The sequence below is a fragment of the Lichenostomus cassidix genome, chromosome 1Ab, assembly GCF_008360975.1.
Source record: "Lichenostomus cassidix isolate B80296 chromosome 1Ab, HeHo_3.0, whole genome shotgun sequence".
Classification (NCBI taxonomy): Eukaryota; Metazoa; Chordata; class Aves; order Passeriformes; family Meliphagidae; genus Lichenostomus; species Lichenostomus cassidix.
This window is the reverse complement of record NC_139481.1, coordinates 11362837-11384518: the sequence shown is the minus strand read 5'-3', so window position 1 is coordinate 11384518 and position 21682 is coordinate 11362837. Positions and strand designations below refer to the sequence as shown.

The window sequence follows — 21682 nt, the reverse complement described above, 5'->3', positions numbered from 1 at the left end:
ATCACATCCACAAGAAATTTATGCACCATTGCACTCAACTCCTTTAACTAAATATTAATTAAATTACCCACTTTCAGAAGTGGGTAATTTAAAAACAAATTGCTTACAAAGATCACCGATATTTCCTTCAAACTTAAAAAAAAACTGCTTTGAAATTTATAGCTGAAAATATTTATGCACTGCTTTTTACTTCAGTGTAACATGACTGAAACTTAGTAAGAATCTGGGCAGTCTTCTCTTGCTTTGAGAATATTGTTGAGAAACGGAGGAGAAAATTTTACTCATTTCTTGTGTTGTCAAAAATTAGTTGGTCCTCTTCAGTTATGACAAAAGAATGATCCTGAAGGTTGTTTTTATTCCTGCATGACTTATCACAGCAAATTTGAACATGTTCACAAGAATGTAATAAAATAAAATGAGGAGGAAAGAAAGCATTTAAAAGAAGAGAAATAAAGAAATAAAGTAGAAGGTGTTCTTCTTAAGAGGGGGTGGCTGAAACATGGACAGATCTGTCTTTTCCTCCTTTCTATGGAGGCTATCCTGGGAATGCTAATGGAGAAAGACTCTTTATAAGGGCCTAGCGTGAGAGGACAGGGGAGGATGGTTTCAAACTGACAGAGAGTGGGTTTAGGTTGGATATTAGGAAGAAATTCTTCCCTGTGAGGGTGCTGAGGCCCTGGCACAGGTTGCCCAGAGAAGCTGTGGCTACCCCTGGATCCTTGGAAGTGTCCAAGGCCAGGATGGGATGGGGCTCTGAGCAATCTGGAACAGTGGAAGGTGTCCCTTCCCATGGCAGGGGGTTGGAATGAGTTGGTCTTTAAGGTCCCTTCCAACTCAAACTGTTCTGGGACTCCATGATCTCCATGCCGCCTCTGTTGTGGCCTGTGTGGTTATTTGGTGAGAAAATGAGAAGTTTCTCTTGCATGTGAGTTTTACAATACTGGGGAGGATTTGTTGATTAGAGGGTTGCCTAGCTTGGATGAATGGAAAAGTGGGAGCGATGGAAATGGGAGCAATGTGCTTTTTAGGATGCTGCAGCCCAGCAATTACATTAGGAAAGGCTTTGCAGAGACCACCATGCGTGCAAACAAATAACTGTTTGTCCTTTGACCACTAAGGGAAGCACTGACCATTCCAGGAGCATCTGTAAAAGCAGCAGCCTTCTGTGGGTGAGCATGTATTTCTTCCTTGAAAACCCTGGTTTCTGAGTGAAAGTAGAACTAATCTGGGTTGTTGACAGATTTCATATCAGCAGAGAACATGCCATTCTTTGGCTGTATGAAGGAGGAGACCACACTGTATTTTCATTTTAGATTTTCCCCTGAGACAGCTAGGGAATAGGGACACCTCCATCAGTGCCCCCTCACACATGCACCAAAGGAGGAAAAGGCAAGACAAGCAGGAGGGAAGCTAAGCTCTGTCTCATTATCCACACCAAAATGGTGTGGATATAATGGAATGAAATAAAAAGGAGAGCCTCATTATCCCACAGGGCAGAGCATATCTGCACTGACACTGTCAAGAACAATAGAATAAGATGCCACAGCTTGATCCTCATTAATTGACATATCATACCCAATGAGAAACCAGCCCTGGAGGAATTAATTTATTTTCATTTTCCAGTCTGTCAATCTTGGGGAATAGATTTTGCTCACTGTATATAGCAAGGTTGCTGTGACAAATTTTGGCAAAATCCAAGTTCAAGTGTTTTTTGGTTTCGCAAGCACATGAGCTCAGTGAGAAAGAACAGACTGAGATGGCAAGGAGAACAGCCAATCCTGTTACATTTGTCTTTCTTATTACTGACTTGCCATGATAAATATGGAAAATTATATTTGGCTAGAAGGAGGCTGAGAAAGGGAACAGATGGCCACCAAAAGAATACTGGAGCAGCTAATAGTCACTGGCATATTTCCGGGAGAAAAATTTAAATCTGAAGCCTAGGAGAAGCATGATCCACTTTTTGCTGCTCAGGGCACTGTGCATGAAGCTGCTCCTGCTATGCTCTGACTAGATGAAGGTGGGCTTCCTGAAATGCCTTCGCTGAATGGAATAAACAGCTTCTATCCTGCACTTATCAGCTCTTGCAGGAATGCTGACAGAAATAGTTGACAAGGTGGGGAAAATGTTTGTGTTCCTACTGTATTTTGAGTGTGTGAGAGTGTATTTGCTCTGGCTTTTTAATGTATTGCATGATTTAGCACCTGTGTTGCATTCTCTCCATGTGTTCTACAGGCTTCATTCAGTTTTGAGAACAGAGGGAAGAAAGTGCCCATTTGAATGAGGAGACAATGGGGTCTTTATTTTATGTGGTTGTGTATTTTAAAATTTACAAAATTTTAATCCATTTCTGATTTCTATGATCAATGTGGTAATGAAAAAATAAACTTAAAACCCCTTGTAACTGCAGGCTAGGTGGTGGATGAGGACGTTGTTCTGTTTCATTAGTGGTAACTGGAATGAGCAAGGTGATCCAGGATGTGAAGGGCTGGAAGAGCAAGAGATGATAGTCTGGGATTGCAGCATTCAAACTGTAGGACAAGGTTGAGTGCTATAGAAGCAGGGAAACCAGGAATGAAATGGAGTGGAATAGTAACAGTTGCTGCAGTTTTTCTTTGGAGTTCATCTGCTAGAAGTAATCCAGCCACAACAGCTCAGCTACAGAGCCCATAGGACAAGTCCAGGATTTGGCTAGAGCAGCTCTGATGGGTCACCTGGATCAAGGCCATCAAATAAACCACTGTGTGGCTGTCCAATAAATCCACCTGCTCCCCATTCAGCCACCAGCAGGACTGGTGTAAGCACAGATCAGTTTTTCTACAGATAAAAGTTTATGTAATTTAGCTATTTGGGGGAATTTTTTTAAGGTTTGTCACTTACTGATTTTAAGATGTTTTGAATAAATTGCCTGAAGAGCAATAAATCCCTAAAAAGTAGATTTTGAGAAAGGGGGACAAATAGGATCACAGATTTCCACAGTTAAAAGAAGGCAGGGACTGATTTTGCTTTTGCACAGTAAAAGGAGAAATGTCCACCTCAAAATCTTGTTAATATTTCCCCACTGAATGGAAATGAAAGGGATTCCAAATTCTGGCAGCACCTCTTGGAGCCTACTCACCTGCTTCCTTAGCTCTTGCTCAGTTTTAAAGACATTTTGGGAATTTTTCGTGTCAATTAGTAAATCTATTTTAAAAAATTTAGTAATAAAGACATAGCTGTTCAGATTTTTAGAAGTATTGCTAAGAAACAAAATGCCATTCTGGAGTGATGACTCTGCAGTCTGTACAGGTATGTGAAGTCCATTGTTGTCTTGGTTTTCAGTGATAGCTCTTTCTCCATATAATCCTAGGTTTACATTGACTTGTAGCTAGGCAAGCATGAAGCAGTTAAGAAACTGTCTTTAAATGAAATGTACTATTTTCATCAGCTCCAGAAACTCAAAATTATAGCTAGCTGGGAATAAAGTACAGATGAAGTGTGGAAAAAGTGTAACGTCACAAAAATTAATAGTCTTACTAAGAGCTGGGCTGATACATCTAATAAGTTTTGAATGTGTATCCCAGACTCACCTTCATAACAAATGTGATTCTTCCATAAAATGCAAGATATGTGGATTGCATGAGAAGTGTTTGTCTGTAAAAATACTCTGGCCCAGAGTTGTCCATGGAACCATCATCTAAAGAAATTCACAGAGGGATATTTGGTGCTCTGGGCAAACTATGTTGTGCTCTAAGACACTCCTGTTTAGGATGCAGAAGTCCAGTGGTTCTCTTTTGTGGCATTTGTGGTGGCGGCACTGGGAATATTTTGGATTTAAAACATATCATCCCTTATCCCTGGCTGGTTGATCTCCAGTTTGAAAGATGGGAATTACTGTGTCTAGCAAAGAGATCTATGCTTTTCCTGCCATTCTCCTGTGCTTCACAGCCACCCATGACCCTTCCTTTCAAGCCAGAGCTGCTGTTCTCAGTTTGTTCTGAATCTGAAGTTTGCCCTTCCAGAAAGGTTTATTCATTTGTGCTCAGATGAGCAGGAAGAGAACACACAGCACAGTTATCTCAAGGGCAGTTTCCAGCTGGTTTGTCCAGATGAGTGGTGTCTCCATGGTTGATGATGAGACATCTGAACCTGTCAAAGGGCAGCATTTCCTTCATGTGGTCAGTAGATCTGTAAAGAGAGTTTTGTTTCCATATTTACTTTGGGCAAGTCTTTTAGTGCCTCTAATCTATGGACATATCCAAAGCTGGATATGCCACAGCCTCTGGAGCCAGTCCAGAGGAGGCCATCAAGATGATCAGAGGGATGGAGCAGCTCTGCTGTGAGGAAAGGATGAGGGAATCGGAATTGTTCAGCCTGGAGAAGAGAAGGCTTTGGGGTGACCTCATTGGGGCCTTCTAGTGCCTGAAGGGAACCTACAGGAATGATGGAGAGAGCCTATTGACAAGGGCCTGGAATGACAGGACAAGGAGGAATGGCTTCAAACTGACAGAGAGTAGGTTTAGGTAGGATATGATGACGAAATTGTTCCCTGGGAAAGTGGGGAGGCCCTGGCACAGGTTGCCCAGAGAAGCTGTGGCTACCCCTGGATCCCTGGAAGTGTCCATGGCCAGGATGGATGAGGCTTGGAACAACACTGGGACAGTGGAACTGACCCTGCCAATGGCAGGGAGTTGGACCTGGATAACATTATCCTCGTTTTGATCCCACCTTTATGGTAATGCCAGTTTGCCCTGCATATATCAAGGTCACTGCATGTGTGTGGATCAGTTTGCACACAAGCATCCCTCACCCACTATAGCTTATATATATGTATATATATACATATGTATATTTTTATATATTTTTACAATATCTATATCTGTATATCTATCTATTTGCAGTGTATTGGCACAGGTGAAGCATCCAATCTGAGTTGTCCCTGTTTCTTCCAGGCTCAGACAGACTCTTGCAGGAGCCCTTTTTACCAAACACAGTGGGGCTCACTGCAGCCTGTAGAGCAAAACTCCAATCTGCTTTAGCCCCAGAGTTTTCACAGTCTAAATTATCCTAAAGATTTTGGCATTTCATTGCAGTTTGTTATTGGACAGAAATGTACAATGCTACTTACCATATTTATTAAAAAACTGCTGAGAGCACCAGCAAAGTCTTAAAAATGGTGAGCTGCTTAGCACTTTCCTGATGGGGTTTTTTGTAGGTATTGCTAATATTATCTGTCCATTGGAAGCAGTGGGTTTTTTCTGTATGTCAGTAAGGTCAAACACTGATTTTGTTTTTATAAAAGCTCTACCACAAGCTGAATCAGTTTAATGCTACCTTTAGGTCACAGTCTACCTCGTGAGGCAGTTTAAAGTTGTTCTTCCAAGCTGATTCACTACCAGCTTCTACGTACATATTGAGGGATGGCAGAGGGGCCCCTTCCCCTTGGCTGAGCACAGGGGCACACCAAGCATGCTGAGAGGCATAATAGCAAAATAAACTGTCTCTGCCCCTGCCAACAGAACGGCTTCTCAACTGAGACAGGCATTGCCAGAGTGCAACGTGTTTTCACAGCTTTTGTGGCCCTCTCTCACACCCTATGTTGGCACAGGCATTACCACAAAGGAAGGAAACACAGAAACTGTGCAGATATTCTGTGATTTTTCTTCTCTAGAATAATTTTTATTAAAGCATCGCTTCATGTTTGTAGTCTTCCCATGTGGATGCTTTTGCTCAGTCTCAGCTGACTGTTCAAGAGAGAGATCATCTGGGCTCTAACAGAGTCTTCCGTCAGGTATGTGACTCTTCAGCTGACTTTAAAAATACCTGAATGCTTGTTTTCTAAGTGATATTATAAGTGAATATGGGTAGAGGCAAGTCCTCTATTCCCTGTGCTCTTCCATTTCTCCTGTGGCTGTATGACTGTCCCAAATGCCTGCAAGTATTTTGGGTTTGCTTTGTTCAGTAGCATTTACGGCATTTCTTCTGCCAAATCACTTTGTTCCTTGAAGCTTTCGGGAAAAGTCCACTGGAATCCCAGTTCTAAGGTTTTAAAGACTTTTCCACAGAAATGAAAAACTTACTTATTGAAGTTGATTGGATTGAGAGCATTGTTCCTTTGCTTTTTGAGAAAATATCAAACCTCACCTTTGTTGTCAAAAGCTTGACAAATATGTTTCTATGTTTCCCTGAGGAGAAAAATTTCACAGGTTTATATGGATTGTAGCTTTAGCTCTCTGGACCCTATTATGCATTTCACAGTGCATAGTTGATCTATTTCAGATCTATTTTTTATTATTATTTAGCAAAAAAGTAGTCTACCTGAAATATTTTCTTTGCTTCTACGAGTGTGATTTCTCTGACTTGAAATATTCAAGACAATGGTAAAAGATGTTCAAGATATTCATGAAACTGTGCCCTTAAATGACTGACTCTAAATAATGAGTGGTATAGAAATGTTTGCAAATAATAAATGGGAGAAGTTAGGTTGGACTAATAACCCTGGATTCTTTAAATGAGTATAAGCATTTATTTTTTCGGAAAGTTTGCCTAGATCTTGCCTTTTCCTCACTAATAAGGAGTGCAACAAATGGGCCTTGTCAAACTGAACACCACAGGAAATGAAGGGGAAGAAAATACGGAGAAACCTGTGCAGGGAATACTTCCCACTGTGCCCACCCCTGGTGTTTGGCAGCAGTCCAGTCCCAGTTTCTCTTCTGCCACTGGAAATAGCTAATTATATTTTCTGCCACTGACACTTCATGCCTACTTATTACCCTATGTGGGCTTTATTTTCCCCTCTCCCGGGAGTCCTGCTGCCTCGAATGGCTGCTCGGCTTCCAAACCCAACCATCTCTTGCAGCTGAAGCAGTCACTGCTCGGATGCTGGATGGAAGTGTTCTTCTGAGGAATCTCATTCCCTAAAATGGGTCAGATAGCCCAGACGGTCTTCTGCTGCCCATTAGTTCAGCGAGAGCTGCTGGACCATCTGCTCATTTCCTCTTTGCCATTAACTGTCAGAAGTGAATCACACACATTTTCCAATTATTTAAATCCCTCTGTTGTTCATAAGTGTGGCACAGAAATGCTTGCTTAGGTCATTACGTGACATTTACTTGTGCTTTCTGTATAGAGAGTCAGTCGTGGTGTCCCTTCCCTCCCACATCTGGAAGGTCAAGTGAAGCATGGTCTGGCTGCAGACACTGCAAACCTTCCCTCCTTTGAGGGCAGCCTGCCTCAAATAGCAAATAAGAGCTTGCAGAGTGTCCTCCCCTCTCTTCAGGTGAGTTATAAAGCTCTTGGACATCTTGTTTTCTTGGTGAACCAGCCTCTCTTTAAGTACCACTGAGAGAGTGTCAGTGGTAGTGTCACAGGTGTGTAAGTGTGGGGGAAGAGAGAGTAAGTGTCAGAATCAGAGACAAGTATGGAAAGAACCCATTTCTACTTGCACACATCCTTAACTGAAACCCCAGAAGCACCAAGATGCTCATATTGAAGTGGTATCAATCAGGACTACTTGCAAGAACGCAGTGGACTAAGCTTGTCCACTGATTAGACCATATTCCATCACCTGGGTTCTCCTTGTCTTGGCAACTATGTGCTGGTTTTTGAATATGGCTTTGGTATCCTTCTGACTCTGAGAGACACTGAGGTTTTTTGTCTCCATCCTGCCCCACTTTTGTGGGTCATCAGGACATTCTCAAGGGATGAGAAATAATAAATAAATTAGGGAATCATTTAGGTTGGAAGGGACTCCTGGAGGACATCTAGCCCAACCTCCCACTAATAAGCGGAGCAAACTTGGAAAAGGCTCTTCACTTTATGATCCATTTATCCAGTTCATCTCTCACTCTTTGGGCTTCAGCTATACAGTGGGAGACAGTGTCACAGGCCCTGCTCAGGGCAAAGTCTATGATGTCCACTGCTTGTCTCTCACTGGCCAAGTCAATCACTTCATCAGAGAACACAACCAAGTTGTTCAGAAAACATTTGTTGTTTGGCTATTCCAAATCAGCTTCTTGTCTTTCATTTGGTTTGGAATGGTTTCCAAGAGGAATTATTCTATAGCCCCCAAAGGCTGACCAGAATTGGTATAGGTGGCATTTCTAGAGAGTCTGTGTACTGAATGAATCTGGAAGATAAATTTCTTTCTCTCATTTATGGAAATTTATCTTTCCATGGTCCAACAACCTTCAGTGCTTTTGGTAGAATTTGCTGTCTAGATAAGCAGTGTTGTAATACCCAAGCTTCCTTGTTCTGTCTCAGCACAAAATTGACATAGAGATTGCTCCACTAATCCAAAATAAATATATTGCAGCTTTGTCTCTGTGACTATAGTGGTTTTTAATTTTTTTTTTCTGCTTGGCAGGAAAATGGAACTCAAGGCAATTTTTCCCAATTTAACGTTCCAGACAGTCTTCCTGAGAGTGAAACCAGTGCCCAGACAAAACCATCTGAAATGGAGAGCACCAGTATCAGTGTCAAACTGCCTATGACAGCTTCAGGTAGAATATCCCTCGATAAACTAAAAGAACTGGAGTGACAGGCTGCCTGCACAGACAAGGAGTGTGAGCAGTCAGGATTCAGGATACTCAGGGACTAAAGTTCCCATGCTAAATGGCTGCTGAAATATTTAACAATTTAGAGCACAGCAACATGGATGGATTCAGTGATTTCTAATTATGCAGCCTGGGGAGGTACCCAAAAGGAGAAAAATTTGACTAACACAAATACAGTTTGTATTTGACTAACACAAATACAATTGCATACACAAATGCAATATAAAAAAGAATGTATATTTGTCTAAGATTTAGGTGGGGTAGGTGATAGCAATATTCTATTACAGTGATAAAACCCTTTCCCACTTGCTTGTGGCTGTGTCCCATTTTATTGATGTGGGCTAAATTGCATTTTGGGAGTTCTCAGATCTAGAAAGCTTCTGACAGAGTTAATCTATTTCTAGAAGGAGTCTAGTGAAAAAAAAGTAGTGGCCTTTTGCTTTGAAATTATTTAGAATCCCTGCATTACTGGATGAAGATCTGCCACTGTTTAACAAAACACCCACACATGCATGCAACACATTGATTATACTGCTCCTGTCTGAATATATACCCACATTAAAACGATGGGAATGGAGCTGTTAGGGCAGCTGAAATTCTATGCAGGAAGAATCAGAACTAGGAGAAGAGCAGATTTGGGCTCCATTTAATCCCTAACTTCAGATATCTGAGCTTGATGATTTTTAGTAGAAAAACAAGTACTTGAAAGCTTTGGTTAACTAAAGATTAACTACTGCCATTTTATAAATATGGCAATCAAACCAATGAAAATATAACTTTTTAATGTAAGCTATGGAGTTTGAGGGATCCAATAGACAACAGATGGGATTTTCAAAATCATCTAGGTACATAACTTCCCTCACAATTAAATAATTTTAGCTAAGCTCTCTTAAAAGTCTTTATGACAGATGGTGAATGCTTTATTTGACTCAATACTGCAAGCCAGAAAAAAAACTTAAATATTTGTACAAAATTGTAGGAGCATAGAAATCTTAGTTGAAAGGCACCTTTAACAGCTTTTCTCAGCATCCTGCTCAAAGTGGTGTGCTCTGCTGTGAAATGTTCCCTTGTAAAAGCAATTTGCCATCAGGTTTCTGACAATTGATTGATTTTTGGTTTTACGTTCTTGTTTTCTGATTTAGAAGCCTTGAAAAATTTTAGAAACCAGTTAACAGTCTATGAGCAAAAAGAAATTTTCAATTATACAGAGCTATGGTTTCTTGGCCTGGAAGCTAAAAAGATTGAAGGTTTGCCTGAAACCCAGAATAATGATTGTTATGATGATGAGCATGGTTCTTACTTAAAGGTAAGTGGAAAAATAATGGTATTCATTTTGAGCTCGATAAGTTTGTAGTGATTTTATGCCAATTCTTAAGTGTTGTATGTGAGATAAATGTTGTTTCTAGAAAAGAAATATTCACATAGTGAAAACATCACTTTAAAGCTCACAGAGAATCCACTTTGCCTGTCGTTGCCATTGATGCAAGGCAGGTGGTCTATTGAAGCATCACTTGTGATTTTCCTTGTCACCCTTATTGTAGACTTCATCTGCAGCTAACCCACCACCTGTCATGGACAGTAGACTCACACACACGAGTTACTTGGAAGCCTGATCTTTCTTGTACTCTTTGAATCTGAACTTTGTGTTCTTTTAAAGGTTTTACATGACCACATTGCGTACCGCTACGAAGTGTTGGAGGTCATTGGGAAAGGGTCATTTGGGCAGGTGGCCAAATGCTTGGATCACAAAACCAATGAGTTAGTGGCATTGAAAATAATAAGGAATAAGAAAAGGTGAGATATCTGCTGACTTTAAACCAGTGCAATCATCCTTGTTATACAGAGGCAGAGACAAACTGCGACAATGTGAACAAAGCAAAATCAAACCTCATGTATGTTCATTAAGCACAGTGAGGGCAGAGTGAGGAAACATGATGTCAGGAATTGGCCTGGACCTGGAGGAGACACAGTCTATGAAAGCAAGCACAGTTTCTCCAAGCTTACAAGGAGGTCTCTATCTGTTGCACAGTGAATACACAACCCAGGTAACCAGCCCAGTAGGACTGAGAGCGGGGAGCATCCCCACAAGGCTCCAAAACTACAGGAATGTGCTGGGAGGCTCCCGGTACTTGCTTCAGCATGAAAAATTTTACACTGTGGTCTTAAGTGACCTCTTGTTAAGTGGCTGATTACAAATTTGTGAACTTGAAGCAGAGTCAATGAAACAGATGTTCAGATGTTCAGTTTTCCCCCTCAGTGAACACTGAGTGCAAAGATGCTTTTCAAAATTGGCTGTCTGACTGTGGTAGGTGTGAAACATGGCCCTGTTCAAGGAAACTAATGCGTTCCTATGGACTTAGAGAGCACCAGGATTTTAGTCTGGATGCTTATTGGAAACCTTTTCATTTAAAGATTTTTTCAGACAAGTCAAATTAGGTACCTTGTAGTGTTATGTAAGGCCAGTGTGTTTAAACTAGGAATCAATCATAAGAAATTAAAATTACTGTGGTTAACTCATGGTGTCTGTAGCATTTGCAGAAATACAAAGGCTACTCTGAGTTAATGTCACCATTCCTGTGTCGCGATATTTCAGATTTCACAGCCAGGCTTTGGTAGAAGTGAAGATCCTTGATGCTCTCCTGAAGAAAGACAAAGATGATACTCACAATATCATCCACATGAAGGAATACTTCTACTTTCGCAATCACTTCTGTATCTCCTTTGAACTACTGGGGTAAAGTATATTTTCCTTTACACACACCTTAAGGAGAATTGTAGATCCTGTACGTTACAAGATTTAATTTTTATGCCTTCTTCAGAAGAATTGGAAGCTAGAAAGGAGCACTGTCTAGTTACAGACTGCATAACTGAGCCTTTGATCACCCAAGGTGAACTGAAAAAGGCCATGCTCAGATTTTACACGAGCAATGACATGATCCATCCCTTATTTTCTGTGCTGGGTATTGAAGTCTTCTTCCCTGAAAGACCTATGAGGAAAAGAGTCAATGCAGGACTGGCAAACTTCAGGGTATATAAATATGAATAATATCAAATAATCTAAATATAAAACCTCCTCTTGCTTTTTATGAGTCTTTGCTGCAGGACATCTTAGGAGGAATTTTGGAGAAGTCAGATGCTTTTATTCACCAGCCTCCTTGTAATCAGGGAATCAAACTAGAATTATGGAGGCTACCCACAGTTCCCCACCCCTTAGAGTAAAACCCCCACTGCTGCCTGTGTTACAGCCCCTGCTGAAGATTCAGCATCATATGGACAGCTTTATCCCAAAGAAACCTAAACTCCTTGTGTTGCTGCATGTGAGTCTGTCACTTGCAGGCACACAGGGTAAGAGTTGACTCCTCTCCAGTCTTTTCTGAAAGCTGCTGTGGAAACACGCAGGGAAATGGGATAGCCACTATGTTTAGCTCTTTACAGAGGAGTTGAAGACTGGTTGTCATAGAAAAATATTTGTCTGGTAAAATTTTTATTGCCTTTAAAATACAGTGAAAAGTTTTTGATTTGTGATCTTTTCCATTAAGTCTTGGCAACATTAATTCTCAAAGAATGGGCTGTGCCTGCCACCAGTGGACACTTAAGTGGCAAAGGCAGAAATCTCTAGTGGTTATGTCCTTGCAGACATGTGCTAGTGCTGAGGACACCTCTCATAGGGAAGAATTTATTCCTAATATCCAATCTAAACCTACTCGTCTTTCAGTTTAAAATCATTACCCCTTGTCCTATCATTATCGTTATAAAAATCTCTCTCCCTCCTTTTTATAAGCCACTTACGATACTGGAAAGTTGCTATGAAGTCTTCCAGAGCCTTCCCTTCTCCACACTGCTGGGCAGGACTACTGGAAGGAGCTAAGATGTGATGGTCACAGAAGGGATATAAAAACCTAACGAGACCTGAATTGATGGGGAAGTTATCTAGAAATTATTTACTCAAGATGCCAAAGCGAAGAGGAATGACAGCAAAAGGAGACAGAAGAAAATGTATTTCAGTTCCTGAATGGATATTTTTCTTTGTGAAAATCAGCACAGCTGCTAAGCAGCGCAGAGTTTAGCAAGCAAGTGCACTGATTTTATGTCTGCTTTAGATCTGGGAGGTGTTTGTGCATGTCACATGAAGAGCAGCATTCTCAGGGAGGAAAATAGCTGTCATTTTGCTTGCGTGAGTCCTTCCTTGTGTGGGAAGACAAGCTCTTAATGCACTGGAATTATGTGCATCATGCCTTTAAAAATAAATTCCCCAATCTCTTATCTGCTCTCTGTCTGCTGCTTCTTCTGCCCCCACAGAATAAATTTGTATGAGCTGATCAAAAAGAACAATTTCCAAGGTTTCAGCCTGTCTTTGATTCGTCATTTCACTCGGTGTGTGCTGAGGTGTTTACAAGTGCTCTACCAGGAAAGAATCATTCACTGTGATTTGAAGCCTGTAAGTACAATCATTTCATCACCTGCTATTCTGTACAGAATACATTCATTCATCCTATTTTTTATTGATTGAGAGGAGCTGTTAGGAGAAACCCTAAAACCCAGTAGGATGTTTGTACAGAAGCTGTCATTTATTTCAGACTATATTCATGCTACAGTCAACTGATTATTACCATTGATGCAGTTCATTCATGGAAGCCTTAAATGAGATTATTTGGTTGCCAAAATGTATGGAAATATGAGTCAAATTCATGTAATGACTTTTTGTTTAGAGAAAAAAAAAGTGCTTGTAAAATTAAGGATTTCAATAGGAGGGACATTGTAATGCAAGGATTATTCACAAAGCAACCTGTTTCAGGTTATCCTGTTGAGTATATTTCATTCCATATGCCTTTTTTAATTGTAAAATTGAGTAGCCTAGAAAATGGCAAGGGAATTCTGTAGAACAGTATTTAGGGTGTTCATCTGTTCCTACAGGAACATCTGTCATCCAGTTCCTGCTCCTGTATCTGCTAAGCATTCATGCTAGATGAAACATTTCCATTCTCCTTAAGCCTCAAATTTAATTTTTTTTCAATTTTCTGAGATTTCTGAAGGATTTTAATTCTGTTTTCATTTCAAGTGAATGTTTCTCTTGATTTCCCTTTCAAAAGGGCAAATGAGCAACAAATGAAATAAATAAGATCTCAAGTAAAAATGCTAAGGATAAACTTCTGTTCTCACTTCACTCTATGTATCTTGATTCAGAATTCTGAAAAGTCACATACTGTCTGTACCCGTTGTCTCACCAATATCTTTCCCAGACCAATCTGCAGTGAGAAGAGAGGCTTGCAAGATAACCAGAATGTCTGAATCAGAAACAATTAGCCCAGTGGGAAACTTGTTTCCAGGCAGCCACTGACAAGGAGTCACATTGGCAGCATCAATTAGTGTAGTGTGTATTTAAACAGACTGTATTTAAACAGAGTAACATAACAGAGAAAAATTAGTGAGCTAACTAAAAGACAATGTTGTTCTCATTCAACAATCATAGTTTCATGAATTTATGTTGCCTGAAACTCACATCTGTAATCCCATCTGCCTCCTATGATATTTCTCAACAGAAGGTGGAATATGGAGTTTCTCTGGCCTTAATGCAATGTAATCACTGCCTCCAAAGCCTGATTTTCTAGTTGATCCTGTTTTTCCAGCTGCCTTGCATTGTGAGGGTTTCAGTATTACAGACAGAGTTCTACCATGAGCACGAAGGGGGATTAAGCTGCAGAGAGGGGATGCTACTTCCCTTACCGGAGCCAGGAGCACCTGGAGTGTGGAAGTCACTCTTTGCCTTGACTTTCACTAGCAGCATCTTCTCCTTCCTGGCACATGAAGCATTTCCTTACCAGCTAATTATCCAAGAAACCACTTCATCGTTATTTGGCATCCACGTGGGAAGTGTTCAGTCCTTCAAAGCTTTGACATATAATCACTGTAAAACTGGTTGGTAAAGGTAACCATCTGTCTGCTGAGGAGTGGAGAAGGAAATGCTTCATTTAGACAGACTTGTAATGAGGATAAAACTCAACTGTGCAGAAGAGAGCAGAAGGCTATATTTGCTCATCAGTGCACATATCCCTGAGCTGGCTGTTTAAGGATCACTTCTCCAGCTGGAATTGCAGGCACCCAGTGCTGTATCCACCTGCACCCAGCTAAGAATCCAAAGGACCCTGCCTTTTCCACTTATCCCTCACTTGAGACCTGGGCACCACACAGGTGGAGAGGGGTGGGCTGACAGAGTCTGGAGCAAGCAGTGCAGGGAAGAACTGTGGAGTGTTGCTCCTTCATGGACCAGAGGCTGTCTGTGCTTACAAAAGAATGGTTCTGGTTAATTTAGCACAGCACGAAACCAGGTGCAGTTTGGCTTCTACTGGATAAGCAACCCTGAGTTTTGGTGAGCTCACTGCTGTCCTGTCTGGCTCACCTTCAGCTTGGGTACCTTTCCAAATCTCCCCTCTGATTTGCCCGATTGCACATTATTGGCTGCCTTCTCATGTTAGCAAATGCATTGCAAAGGAGGTTGAATTTTGAAGTTCTCATTATGCAGAGAAGTGTAAATGCGATTTGCATTCTGATTTTCTGAAGTGTTCACTAACTTAATATGATACTAAACCCCCCTTTTCCCTGTGATTTCTTTCCAGGAGAACATACTATTATACCACAATGGCCAAGGTTCAGTCAAAGTTATTGATTTTGGATCAAGCTGCTATGAAGACCAAAGAGGTTTGCAGAAAAGTCAAGTTGATGTAATTTTCTTCATACGCTTTTTTAATTTTAAATAATGTGGAAAAACTGTTTCTTTGATTGGGCTAATATATTGACTGATGCCCCTGATTAGAACCTGACGAACTGTTCAGCCCTGGTGGTGGAGCAAATACTGGTAGAGACAAGTAAGATACTACCATTCCTTTTCTTTGTCCCAAGCCTGATCAGCTCCTCTATTCCTGTTGAAATCAGAATTGCACTTTCAAGAATGGTTAGCTGAAACAAACTTATGAGGATAATCCAAATATTTCACTTACCAAGAGGTTTGTCAGGTCCAGGGAGCCTTTCTCAGTGAGATGGTTAAATTATAATTGGTACCTTTTGTATGAATGCTACAGGGAAGGGAATGAGAACTGTGCTTTGAATTTAAGAACTTTTGATTGATGCAAAAGCAACACCTTCAAATAGGGAAATGGAGTGCCAAATCAAAGCCTTAGCAGAAAAATTTCCTTCACTGAAACTTGTTGAAGAACAATTTCCAAATAGAGCAGTGGAAAGTGTATCACCCATTAATTTTAGGATGGGATTAGAAAATGTTTTCAGAGCCTATGTGAGCAATCCATGGATAGACAGATTTATGATGCTTGAACATATTCCACTTTTCTATGAAATCTGCAATTGACATTTCAGTCCCAACTGTGATATTTTGCTTCTTGTCTAATTTTTGATACAGTGTACACCTATGTTCAGAGCCGCTTTTATCGCTCCCCTGAGGTGATTCTTGGTCATCCTTATGCTATGGCTGTTGATATGTGGAGCTTAGGCTGTATCATAGCAGAGCTTTACACAGGCTACCCACTGTTCCCAGGGGAAAATGAAGCTGACCAACTTGCCTGCATCATGGAGGTAACTTTTGGGATTGGTTTGCATACTCATTTGATAAACTGCACCACTAGCAACAAAGAGAAATCTCAAGCACTAATGAAATATGATTGGCTGTGGCCTGGCCTTTCAGAGGGAGGCGAAATGTAGCCAAATGGCTCTTTGAGAGGATGGGATCCAGAACAAAGCTATTATTTATTGTCACATTTCATGTGCTAAACACTGCTTTGTACACTCACATTGCTACTGAAGGAAACATGCTTTAACCTGCTCAGAATTTGTAAGAGTTAGAACAGAAGAAGCATATCTAAGGGGAAAGAAAGACAATTCCAATTATTACAGACTCCTCTTCTCTTAGAAATCAAATACTGTGTTGGTCAAATCAGATGTCTTTTGTCCAAACTTCTACTGAGAGATATTTTTGCTCACAGTGGAATAGTCAGCTGTGGCTTTGACTAACAAACCTTGAAAACCACAGAGGCTTGAGTAGAAACACATTGGGTGACCTGCTGAGCTTCTGCTCTGCTCTTCTGCTGGAAAAAAGCTTTTCCTAACAGTCACTCCGCACTTCTCAAATCACTTTGTGGATGTTGCTTCTCATTACTGTCATTACCAAGGAGTTTGGCTCTATCACCTCTGTAAATGTTTTTCAGGGAGTTTTAAGAATGAGCTGTGCCATTTCCTACCTCAGATCAGCTACCCAGTGTAAATGTTAGAAGGGGTGGAAAACCAACCTATGAAGGCCAGTTACTTAGGTACTCCATAGGAATCTCTAAAGTGCAACCTATGTAGAACTCAGCCCCAGATTCTGATCCTTCTCTTGCCATGTTAGTTCATGCAAGTTTTTCCAAAGGCAGCATCTCCTCATGTGACGTCCTGTTAAAGAGATGCTTGTCCTTAGAACCTTCTGTGATGGTGAAGATCCCAGTGTCATCCTTTATAAGATCATAGAATCATTTAGGTTGGAAAAGGCCTCCAAATTCATTGGAGCCCAACCTTTGACTGATCACCACCACATCAATTAAACCACAGTCCTGTTATGTCTTGAACACCTTCAGGGATCAGGACTCCATCACATCCCTGGGGAGTCCCTTCCAGTGTGTAATCCCCATTTCAGCAAAGAAATTCTTCCTGATGTCCAATCTGACCCTCCCCAGCACAGCTTGAGGCCATTTCCCTTTGTCCTGTCCCTGTTTCCTGGGAGCAGAGCCCCATCCCCCCTGGCTGCCCCCTCCTGTCAGGGAATTGTGAAGAGCCAGAAGATCCCCCCTGAGCCTCCTTTTCTCCAAGCTGAGCCCCTCTAGGTTCCTCAGCTTCCCCTCAGCAGGCTTGTGCTCCAGACCCTTCCCCATCTCCGTTCCTTTCTCTGGACATGCTACAGCCCCTCCATGTCCTTCTTGAATTGAGGGTCTCAGAACTGGACACAGCACTTGAGGTTTGGCCTCACCAGTGCCAGGGACAGAGGGACAATCACTATCCTGGTCCTGCTGGCCATGCTATTTTTGATACAAAGACACATACAGGGAGCACTAAAGAATCCCTTAATTCCCTCCACAGTAAGTGGCACAAGAGGAAATATTTTTTAGATATTTCACAGTAAATTGCAACATTCAACATCTTTTTGTGCAGAGGGCAAAACGCCACATCTGACTGGTGGTATTGTGTATCTCTATGAAACGAGGAGTAACTCTATGAATTCATTTTCTATGTTGAAGGTATTGGGTCTTCCACCAGCTGATTTTATCCAGGCTGCATCAAGGAAACGAACATTCTTTGGTAATTTCTTTTGATTGTTTGTCCTTGCTGGATCCCTCCCTGGTAGTTAATCACTAATAATTAGCACTGCTAGAGAGTAGGGTCAGAGACCTTTAGCTAATTCCTAGCTGATAAAAATTCTTCCAGGCAGAGGTATGGAAAAAAAGTAAAAGGACAACATGAGGTCTACAAATGGTGCCCTGCTCTTCTTGTCTTACAAGCCTCTAATTGCCAAAGTGATAGGGAAGGGATTGGGAAAACTATTCCACTCTGACTCCGTAAAAATATTGATGCTGGAAGGAATGCAATGGGCTCTGGGAACTAATTTACTTTGTTCATTTCTCTATGTATAATTTGGCTTTGGAAATTGTTCAAAGCAAACAAACCAACAAAGTGGAGGATATGGTCTCTAGGATGTAACCAATCCTGCTTGCCATAAAGCTGGCAGATTATCAATCTATCAGGGCAAAACTGGAGTTAGAGGGATGGACATGGACACTGTTCATGCAACTCTTAAAAATATTTAGTGAAGGTTTCTAATGTAATTTTTTGGAGCATCTCCTTATTTTTTTAAGATTCCAAAGGATGTCCTAAATCCATAACTAACAGCAAGGGGAAAAAGAGATGCCCAGACTCCAAGGATCTAAGCACAGTGCTGAATACCCATGATGCTGGGTTCTTGGACTTTTTGAAAGGATGCCTAATGTGAGTTCAGATTGCATGCAACAAGCTAGTTTTGACTTTACTTTCATTCTCTTGTGCCTTTAAAATCTTTGTACCTATTGGGTTTGGTTTTTCATTTTTTTGTGGGATGTTTTGGGTTTAAGTTTGTTTTGTTCTCCACATGGCAGCATTTGTATAACTATTATTATTGACAGTTTATTATGTCTTCTTTAGTAGTGACTTTAAATGTCTTTCTAGCAGTTCAGTAGCATTTTCCTAAAGAAATCCTAAAGAAACTACTAACTTGTGGTTACATAGGAAGGGAAAAAAATCATCCCACTCTGTTTCACGAAAAGGTTGCTTTCAGTGTTCTCTGTTTGCCAAGTCTCTGTGAATCATTGATCCATTTTGGTTTTCTGGCTGAACCAGAACTTTTAGAAAATAATTTCAGTGAAGTAAAAAACAAAACCTCACACAAGTAATTTTGGGTCCCTACCCTAAAAACACCAGGAATCGCATATTAAAAATGGTTTGATTCTGCAGAGGGTTTGATCAGCACAGTGCTGAAGTAAATAGGCTTTGAAGGATGGAGAAGATCACAGAGAATTTTTCTATATTTTTAGATAAAAAGGTAAAATTATTTTGTTTCAAAAAATGACCTTTCAGAAGACAACACTGAATCTTTTGCCTTGTACTAATTTTCAGTTAGAAATAGCTGAATAATGATTTCTCTCCTGTGGATTTAAGGTGGGAACCTTCCCTGCGCATGACTCCTGATGAAGCAATGAAACACGCATGGATCCAAGAGCCAAAGATATTCCGGGCCAAGCAGAAAACACAGGCTCCAAGGAAGATGAGTGATGGCTCATTCTCTGCACTTGAGAACAGAAGAGAGGCAATTCGTAAGCATGTTCTACCTGGAGATCTAAGTGCATTTTTATCAGTGTTTGTCATTTCTTCATGTTTAGTCATCTGCCTGGAGTAAGGGGAGGTGAAAGTGTGGAGATAATAGATAGCCACTGAAATGTGGTGGGTAAAGGCACTATTCCTCAATTGTGTAGAATTGCATGCCTTATGTTTTAGCTCAGCTGCCAGGAAGAAGACTGGAAGTGCTAAAGATTCACATGGAAAGCCCTTTTCCCTGCTGAGAGCAAAATAGTACCTGACACCGCACCACAGTGCATCTCACTTTCTGAGCAAAAGGGTGCATCAATGGGGGTTGTAAGATCCCAGAGAAAATTTTCACCTGGTTTGCTGGGAGTTTGTGTCAATCCTGTGTTTTACCTGCTGTTAAGTGTCTGCAGTCTTACATTCTCATTTTAATGATTTATTATTGCAGAGAATCTCTGGAAAAATGCAGCTGATAAAGTGAGAAGTGAACTGGCTGACAGACTGACTCCCTTCACAGGCACAGCAGAAAGTGATGTGCAGAACACAAGGAAGTATGCTATTCCAGAGAAGTATTTGGAAAACCACATGGAAAAGCCTATTAAATTCAATCAAGCAGAAGACAGTGGTGAAAGAGCTCTTCCAAAACCTTCTCTTTTTTTCCCACCAAGCATTTTCCCACCATAGCACAAGCTATGTTTGGCTCACTTGCATACCTAGTATATTTTGTAGGTATTATTTGTACTCAGGAATATAAGCTATATCTGTCTGTACATGGGCTGTGCACATTGTAAGTATATTTAATGTTCTTTTTACCCTGAAATCATCCTGCCAACCAAAACAGAATTTGAGAACTATTCCTTTTCCTCATCTACATCCTTGTGATCAGAGATTCTTCACAACCAGCAGCAATAAAATGGAGACCGTAGAGGTGGAGAGTGGCTTATTCTTGGTGTTATAACAGACTTTTGAATTCTATATTTTCCTGGATCTAACATAACAGATGTGTTGACTGAAGAATCTGAATCCCTTCATTTACAGCAGCATAAGTCAGGAATAATTCATGGATAAGATTAGTGGATTTACTTATGTATAAAAAAATAAGAGAAATCAAACCCAGTATCCTCATTTCCTCCTTCTCCATCTTCCTCTTTTTGTAGGGAAGCCACTAGATGGAAAGCATTGTCACACCTTCCTAGCAGATTTAGAAATGTAAATTATGTTCTTTAGCTCTCTAGCAGTGACAAAGCAGAGTGATATTCTGAGCCCATTTCTGCAGGGACTCAACATAAAGAATGGATTAAAGCAAGCTGGCTTGAATCAGAAAAATTGTACTTCATGGGAAGTTTAACTTAATGCTTCATGGGAAGTTTAACTTAATGAAAAAAAACCCAACAAAAACCACATGGATTTCTGTGATCCCTATGGTTTATGTTTAACGAGTTTAATTTAAATATTTCGCTCTTAGGAAACAGACTGTCTTTTCACTGCATTTGTAAAGCACCCACTTCATTACACCTCTTACATTTACTGTAGCTTATAGGTAGAAATTCAGTTTAAAAGGACTAATGAGAACATTGTCCTACTAAATGCAGCTGCTACTTTAGCAGTGACATTGCAGCAGCTCCAAGAGAAGTAAGTTTTCAGAGGTGTTTAGGGTCACCATAGCAGCAAACTCCCACAGGCTCTTTGTGCAGAAAGAAAAGCCAAAGGATATGGAAATGGTTCTCAAACAGTTCTGGTGTTGCAGGACTAAACAAGCCACCTGACAGGTACAGCTGAGTCAGTTAATGGTAGAAGTTGCCTCAGGGAAAATGGACTGCTGTGATCATTCCCTCAGCTTCAGGCAAATCCCAGGTAAATCTTCAGACAAATCTTCTGAAGAAACACCTGGAAAATGAGTGACTCAAGAAGGGCAATAGCCTGTTATTGAGAGTAATTGAGTGGAGAATTACAAGGGTATTTTGGCAGACAAATACCATCCTGCTGTGATGCAGACGTTCCTGACAAGCAGGCCAGCCTGCAGCACCAGAATTGTCTGTAGCTCTGGTTTCAGAGAGACTCCTTTGCAGCTGAACCATGGTCCTGAAGACCATAAAATGCTCCCATTCCCATCGTTCAGCAGAATGACGTACTGGGAAAAATGAGTTCTGTTCTGCACCATGTTATGGCAGAGTACAACCAGGGTGGGGGCACTGCAGAGTGTAGACAGAACCCTCATCATGCTTCTCCGATTCTTAGACCCTTGGAACAAATATTTGCTCTGTTTTGGTGCAGTTGCT

The 21682-nt window shown here is 40.9% G+C and overlaps 1 protein-coding gene across 4 annotated transcripts; it reads left to right on the top strand.

Annotated features, from left to right (window-relative positions):
* Window positions 1-1920: 1920 nt before the first annotated feature.
* DYRK4 (dual specificity tyrosine phosphorylation regulated kinase 4) lies at window positions 1921-20336 on the top strand. Of its 4 annotated transcripts, none has more exons than XM_085049791.1 (14): window positions 1921-2116; window positions 5687-5770; window positions 7109-7258; window positions 8345-8480; window positions 9677-9840; window positions 10192-10328; window positions 11128-11268; window positions 12834-12972; window positions 15149-15230; window positions 15946-16118; window positions 17810-17870; window positions 18425-18554; window positions 19260-19414; window positions 19852-20336. In XM_085049791.1, exons 1-14 carry the CDS (start codon window positions 2093-2095, stop codon window positions 20085-20087), a joined length of 1812 nt encoding a protein of 603 aa, XP_084905917.1. In that variant the 5' UTR covers window positions 1921-2092; the 3' UTR covers window positions 20088-20336. The 4 variants fall into 4 exon arrangements, with proteins under 4 accessions (XP_084905917.1, XP_084905918.1, XP_084905919.1 ...); XM_085049792.1 differs by having other exon boundaries at window positions 1923-2116; window positions 9743-9840; XM_085049793.1 differs by lacking the exons at window positions 8345-8480; window positions 9677-9840 and having other exon boundaries at window positions 1929-2116.
* Window positions 20337-21682: the final 1346 nt, after the last annotated feature.